The sequence below is a fragment of the Pundamilia nyererei genome, unplaced genomic scaffold (assembly GCF_000239375.1).
Source record: "Pundamilia nyererei isolate P.nyererei 1_Seehausen unplaced genomic scaffold, PunNye1.0 scaffold00329, whole genome shotgun sequence".
NCBI classification, from domain to species: Eukaryota; Metazoa; Chordata; class Actinopteri; order Cichliformes; family Cichlidae; genus Pundamilia; species Pundamilia nyererei.
The window spans coordinates 119,699-127,371 of NW_005187730.1; the positions used below are offsets into that span (position 1 = coordinate 119,699).

Below are 7,673 nucleotides of genomic sequence, written 5' to 3' on the forward strand. Positions count from 1 at the left end.
TGATTGAAGAAGTTAAATAAAAATGTCAGTCATCAATTCATGCATCACCTCATGTCATCATAACAGAGGTCTGTCTTCCAGGAAAGAACAGTTTATTAAATTAATGTAATATAGTATTGGCCATACTATATGATGTATTGCTTGTCTTTGTTTAATAATACAGAAGACAAAGACCTTAAAAAATAATCGCATATCGCATCGCAATCGCAATATTGGGGCAAAAAAATCGCAATTAGATTATTTTCCATAATCGTTCAGCCCTAGTCATAGTGTATTAACTATGTTCTCTTCTGTGAGGACACAGTGCCTGTGGGTTAAATTAAATTCTTAAACTGAAAGTAAAAATATGCATTGTGATGTAACATTTGCTTTAATTTCCATCTCTGCCTCAACTTTAGAAGCCCTAAAGTCTATTTAAGGCATTTATGTCTGTTAAATGTCTTAAATTTAGATCCAATCATAGAGATCTAACAATAGATTTGTCTTTTAAGCTGCTGTACTATGGGACAAAAAAAACAAAAAAAAAACCACAACTGTACAACTTTGACTAATACTTAACAACTTTCTGAGGCTTTTAGGGTCACTGTTCAGCATAATTGATGTTTGGGGCAGAACATCTTGTTCCACGCAGGATCAGTGGAGAACTGAGTGGACAAAAAAATGCTGCCGTTCCCATTTTTAAACCATAAGCTTCTCTTGAGTTGCTCAGGGGGAAGGAGAAAAAAAAAAAAGACGGTCTTGGGTCAGCATTCAGGGCAAGAGGAGGAACTGTAAAACCTTATCACCATCCCACAGATACAAAGGTACTGTTTAATGTAGCCAACTCTGCCTTGCATAAATAAGAGTTTCCTGATAATCTGATTTACATGATTGAGGAAAATCACACTTATACAGGAAGCAGAGGGAAATGTCAGCATAATAAAGATCACTCCTGTCTGAATGATGGCAATGTAACACATAATTACAGGCTTAAAGAGCACTACCTGCTAATTACTGCACTGTCAATACCCTCATGAAACCCACTGCCGGAGAGTGCATTTGTAAAGGCGATATGCATCATTTATTCTCTATTATTTATCCAGCATGGTCTGCATGTCCTGTAAAATGTTTGTCAGTCTGCCTTTATTTATGGCTCAACTTTATGGCATGTAGCAGAATGTATGAGAGAGGGGGGGGGGGACTGGACCCAAATTTAACAAAACCTGCATTCACTTTCAAGCGCATCATGTTGGACAGGGTCTGACATAACCGGTGGCCTCAAGTCTGGGTTGTGTAAACTGGTCCCAAAATTCATTCAAAACGTATTTTTTCTTACTTCCTGCACATCAAACTTGCTGTACAGTCTTTGTTTTTTCTCCAGAACTCATATTCAGGACAATCTTGTCAGCAACTTTTTTTCCCTGATGAGCAGCATTTCCAAGCACAAGAAGGTGCAAAGCTGTCAACATCCAAACTATTAGAGGAGTCTTCCTGATGCTGCATACTTCTTTTCAAAGATGACACATACCATTATTTTTAGGTTGCATGTAGCAAGTTATTGAATGCCACATTTCTGAACAGACACCATTTGAGCTGACTGAAGAAATTTGAGTAGACAGTGACAAATCGAAGGAAATAAGTGAAGCCTAGGGCTGTGCGATATGACCAAAATCTCATATCCCGATATAAGACATCTATCGTCCCAATAATGATATAAATCACAAAAATGTAACATTTTCTGTAAATTCTGTGACTCTCGGGCAGCTCGACTTGTGTGAAGTGTTTCCAGCTGAGCGTCGTGTACCTGGAGTCAAGTGTTTTAACCAATGCATGAAACTATACATTTTTAGACATAAGTTGTAATGGCCACCGTTTTCTTTGTGCGTATTTATTACACAAAAAAGCCTGTTCTAATGTTTGAGTCTAAGGTTTATTTTTTAGCACCTGACGGCTCTTTTTTGCTTCTCATCCGTAAACACTCTGCATCCTCTTTCACGTGATTCAGTTTATTTTGAAAAGTCTCAACAGGATCTTGAGCTTTATTGTGAAAGGTTTATGTGGAAAATAAACAAGCAGATGGTTTTACCGTCGTTGTTCCTAACAACAACGCATAAAAACAGGCGCTTGTCCGTCCGTAGTGTGGTTATATTAAATATAAGAGAAAGAGAGAACTTTAAGAAATGAATATAGCCACCACAGTGACCATCAAAACGCTGAAAAAAATATTGCCGTAAACAGTTTATTTTGCGACACCACGAAACAAACGATAGCATAAAATGAAATGATAGACGTTTTTATATCGTCATCCAAATATATTGTTATATCAAACAGCCCTACCTTGACCTCACCAAGTCTGTAATGCTCTGGGGGGGTATTTTGCTACCATGTTTTCGGTCTGCTTGTTGCCACATAGGGAAGATATTTATCCTACGATAAAACATTTCTATCTCATCAATTTAAAGATTATAAAAAGATGTGAATCATGTCTTATGGTTGGCTGGGTTTGTCCCATTTAAATTGATCCACTCCATCAAGCTGACTGATTGATCTGGCATTGAGATGTGAAACAGCAGTTCCTCGATTAAAACTTACATCGGTTCACTGAGCACGGTGTGAGGACTAACGATTAGCCAACCAGCACCGTGGCGTGGGATTTAATCTGATGTCAATCTGTGGAACCCAATTTTTTTTTCTTTTTTTTTTAAATTGCCACTGCTTGCTAATTTGCTGAACAACAAATACTGGACAAACATCAACTAAACAAGTAAAACTGTCAAAATTTGTAACATTTTAAGGTTCTTTAAGAGCCTTTTTAGTTCTTTTTAGTTTCTTAAGATGGTATTTTATATGTATGTAAAAAAAACAGCCAACGGGAACCACAGAGTAATATGATACTTAAACACAGTCACTTTTGTCAACACATAAAATAAAGATTTTTTTAAAAGATACTGAGGCTTAGACCCTTAGGCTACAACTATACAACTGAAATCGAAGAAAGTGCTCTTAAAGCTCAGGCAAAACCAGTTTGTTTCCATGGATATTAGACAGATTAATATGTAGGGCTTCAGGAATTTGTTAGAGGAAATGAAATGCCGTTCCTCACGGAAAAGGCTGCATCCATCTATTATACTGCATTTGTGCCCAAGTGATGGAAATGTCGTCACCAGGCTGTTAGCACGAGACTCTGTGCGGACTTCAAGCAGACCTCGAGTGGTCTTTAAAGAAATATAACAATAATCACTACTCATCCTCTGTTTCTGTCACTGTCCACAACCAAGTGTAAGCCTCACTTAATCCTATGGTCTGCATGGTCACTAGATCACGACTACACATGGAGTATCCTCAACCACATATTTGCTTTGAGCTGTACTACAGGAGCTAAACTTACTTGATAAATGTGATATGCTCTAACTATGATATGAGACATGGGAACACCAATGTTTATTCTCCACTTTACATCCATAATCTAAATTCAGGAGTATTAAATAAGACATAATAGAAAACACAGGTAGAAGATGAGCCTGGTGTCAAAACAATTAAATTCTTTAGTTGGTGCAGGTTTCCGTTTTTAAACCAGGTAAAATGTGCTTTTTCAACTCACAAAAGTTCATGTACTTATGAAGGATCATAAAAATAAGGCAAATTGAAAAGTATCAAACTCTGGCCTATGTCTATGTACTTGAGAGCCTGATCCTTGGACAATTTTAGAGTATGAAAGTTAAATCATCAATGGCTTCATTAAATATTGCACAAAAACAATAAGCCGATTCTGAGATGGGAACTTTTGATAGGTTTGGGTGCTTTTCTTGAATAACTCTGGTGCAGAGTTTCAGAGAATCATGAAAGCTAAACACTTTAGGAAGGCTAATGTGCCACACATTCACATGTCCCACCAAAACCTAGAAGGATTAGAAGTCACTAAACCTCCACATCTCCAGTGGGTGGAGTGGAGTCATGTAGTGTTGAGATGCATGCCTGCATCTCAACACTACATGACTATTGTGCCACACCATCCAAGCCCAGTGTTTATTCAGTCTGCAGAAATAAGTCCCCACATCTCTTCCCACTGCGAGTCCTCAACGTGACATGGGTACCTGTTATGTTATAATGAGCCTCACCATAAGTCCCGCAGCAGGACCTATTCAATTTTGGGTTTGAAAGATTAAGAAGTTTGAGAACCTTTGCTCCAGACTAATCAGCCAGCCATGCCTAATCTAATCACACAAATGATCTCACTGCTCTCAGTGGCAGCTTGCTCTGAAATTAAACGTTTATAACAATTACCAGATATTCTGTTTTTCTACTGGGGGGTGGGAAGCTTTATTTAAGGAAAACAGTGTCAAGTTTTATCTATAGCACAGCTTCACTCTGGAGTGGTCTAGCCTATTTGGAGGACACTTGTGCAGCTTGGGCGCTCCACCACCTGACATATGGGTGGGGTGTGGCGTGGTGAAGGAAGGCCATGCATCTCCTTACACTGAGTTATGCTCTGCTGGACTACACTGTGACGCTTGTGAGCTGAAACCCCAGTATAGTGAAAGAATTACAGTCTGGGAAACTTCTGGACATGCAGAGTTAATGATTCCTTAAACAGACGAGGGGTTGTGTATTTGTCTGCGCGTGTGTGCTGTGTAGTATGCAACACTGGCCAACGGCTGGCCAGCTTCAATCCTGGTAATCGGCTCAAGAGGAGAAGAGAGGGGACCCTGTGGCCCCCCTACAGCCTTATCCAAGAAAGGTGGGGGTGGGCAGCTCGCCTAAAAACACAGCAGCTGACACAATCACAGTCATAGATTTAAATTAAAACTACTTAACCACAAAATGCACCAGTCACAGGCAGGACTGGATGCAAGGACATGTCCTGAGGGGGGCACAGGGTGGCACCAGGCATCCCTCTACCAATGCTATTTTGCTAGAGCACTATTAGGCCATCTAGTAGTATATAAATAATGAAAAGCATCTCTACTAGCAGCATTAAAAGTGATATGCACACACTCTTGAATCAATATTTATGATCCAATAATGTGTTTATGACTGAAGGTTCTTTCTCATTAGGCAGTTGTAGTTGAACTATTTGTATATTTTGATGGTAAATATCTAAGAAAATGGACTAGATTAGATTTGGGCAAAATATGAGGGCCAGAATTTCACTGTAAATCATTTTGGTCCAGCCCTTCAATACTAAAGAAATTTATAAATTAAAAAAAAAAAAAGTATTAAGCTAAGTGTGGAGTCTGTAATGCATTTACCTCTATTCTAAAACAGTGCATTTCATCAGGTCCAGTCACTCAAACCTACCTTGAGTGCCGGCACCTGCAGAATGAAATTCAGATTAAATTAGAACTATTTTATTTGTTTTATCTTGTCATTAATGTTAACGTCTTGCTTTGGTCTCAGTGGTGCAGACAGAAAATGCAGGAATCTTGTTTAACTCCACATTTGTCTGGGCTTTAGCCAGTGTAGATGTTATGTTATGTTGTTAGCTGCTAGGCTAAACAGCATCACCAGTTTTCTTGGTTGCGTTGAATTGGCAACGTTATTGCAACTCTCATCAATCATGCTGACGTCCTGTGAGCCACCACATTTCAAAAATCCTGGAAACGCCCCTGGTTTGCTGGACACTGGACTTAGTAAGGACTAGAGACATCGCCAAGCCCTTGCTACTGTTCGGCAAGGAGGCGTTTCTTATCCCGTCATGTCATTAGTAAACAGCCACAACCTGAGTCCAGACGGGCGGTTTAATTACAGCACTGCTGCTCCGCCGTGTTGTAGGGTCAAATTATTGCTGGTCAAACAAGCAGCTCGTACCAAGCTAGCTCGTGTGTGAGGACAATGCAGGACGACATGACATAGTCAGTGTGTTGCACAGACAGCTCGACAGACATACAGGAGAGGGGCTGTCCTGTGGGTGGTGGGCTAGCAGCATCTGAGTGCCCAGCTAAGCATCCACACCCTGCTTGTAGCTAATACTTTAAGCTTTTATCTATATGCCTAACGTATCAAGCAACCTGACCGTGTTACTGGGTTTGTCAGCCATTGCAGGCAGTGCCGCGAGTGCGCTGCATGCACTGTACACGCCGGCTATATTACAACTTTGCTCCCTCATTTAAAAAGCGCAAATATGTAATGCATAAATCACCAATAAGGGGGGTGTTTATTCTGTTTAATAGTAGCACAGCTTATGTTTGCTCTACAGGTAAAGTGCTTGCTAACTAACTAGCTAGCTAGCCCAGTTAACGTTCCGTTCGCAAGATAACGCACCAAATCCCATTCAGAAATCTGGAAATTACATCTTTACCTACTTATCGCACGCATCCACAGAAGCAAGAATAAACCTCAAGGTAGATAATACTCTACTCACATTCGCGCCAAATTCGGCATATTTATCGCACACATAATCTTAAGAGCTTCTGTGATTTGCCAACTTTCAAAATTATTCCTGCCACTTCCCAAATACACAGCTGTGGGCGGTAATAGCTACGCAAGTGTGAACAGTTTCTTTTAAAATAAAGCGATAGAGGCAGATTTACCTATACACGATGCTCAGCCATGGACTGTTAAATAGTTTGCCTGGGTTGCCGTGAGGGCTCAAAGATTTAATTAAATTTATAGGCACCATCTTGAACAATGTGTTTACCCTACTATCTGGCAAATCCTGACATTTTTCAATGGAGTTTGGCATTCATTCTCTCGCAGCACGTACGGGGGACTTGCCACCGAGTAACCCAAGAAAACCACGCTGCCCAATACTGCTTGGCTTTCAACATTTTCAACCCAAGGGTCAGCCGGGGGTAGGTTTACAGGGCCCCCCACCCCCAGGAGAGGGCCCGCGTGTCCGCGGCCTCTCCTGCCACTCCTGGCTGAGCTCCTACCTCTGTGGGCCGGCTGATCTCGAACAGGTCGAGCCGGTTGGCGTTCCAGTGGTTGATGATGTCGGCCAGTTTCCTCCTCTCCTCCTCCCTGCTCCCCGACATGGTGGACAGCCTTTCCGTAGGTCCGCACTGTTGAATAAAACTTCCCGTAACGGTAGTCCACAGGAGAAGAAAAAGCCGCCTCACAAACCAAAGGTTCAGGTCTGCTGCTTTATCGCCAGGACTTCGTGCGTCTCTCCGCTCACCGACCGACCTGCTCTCTGATCTGCTCCTGCTTCGCGTTCCCGGTGAGCTTCTGCGCGCCCCCGGTCTATGTGTATGTGTGTGTTTGCGTTTGTGAACGCGCAAACTATTAACTGTTTCAGAACCGACACAATTGATCGATGACGCTGCTTTTCTTAAATGTGCAGTCTCAAAAGAAGTAGCCCGCTTATGGTGGTCAGCAGGATTAACTCATTATCTTTTCATTAAGACCCCAACACAGACACACACACACGCCCTTAAACCCCTGAGCGATTTATTTACACTGTAAATATATAATATCTACAATTCAGACAGTGAAATCTCACTACTTATCTTGTTGTTTGTTTGCACTTTGAAAAAAGTAAACAAACACTTGTGCAGAAGAGGAATAAACCTAAAAACTTAGAGATGCAAAAAGATTTGAATACAGTAGAAAAATTATAATTAATCTTTTTAAATAATTGTAATAATCCAATACATTAAACACAATACATTTCAAGTAGCACACAGAATTTTTTTTTATTTAATTCAGGAGGCAGAGCTAGCTCATCTCAAGGTCAGCTAATCCAGTCCATATGA

At 40.8% G+C, this 7,673-nt stretch overlaps 1 protein-coding gene across 10 annotated transcripts in view; it reads right to left on the minus strand.

Annotated features, from left to right (window-relative positions):
• The window catches only part of afdna (afadin, adherens junction formation factor a), a 116,128-nt gene extending 108,970 nt beyond the window's left edge, over nucleotides 1-7,158 (minus strand). For 5 of the 10 annotated variants that reach the window (XM_013915593.1, XM_013915595.1, XM_013915596.1 and 2 more), the window contains exon 1: nucleotides 6,852-7,158. In XM_013915593.1, the coding sequence (XP_013771047.1) occupies nucleotides 6,852-6,953 (102 nt within the window). In that variant the 5' untranslated portion in view covers nucleotides 6,954-7,158. The remainder of the gene's footprint in view (nucleotides 1-6,851) is intronic. The other 5 variants (XM_013915598.1, XM_013915597.1, XM_005751832.2 and 2 more) reach the window with 1 other exon arrangement.
• Between the last annotated feature and the right edge of the window lie 515 nt (nucleotides 7,159-7,673).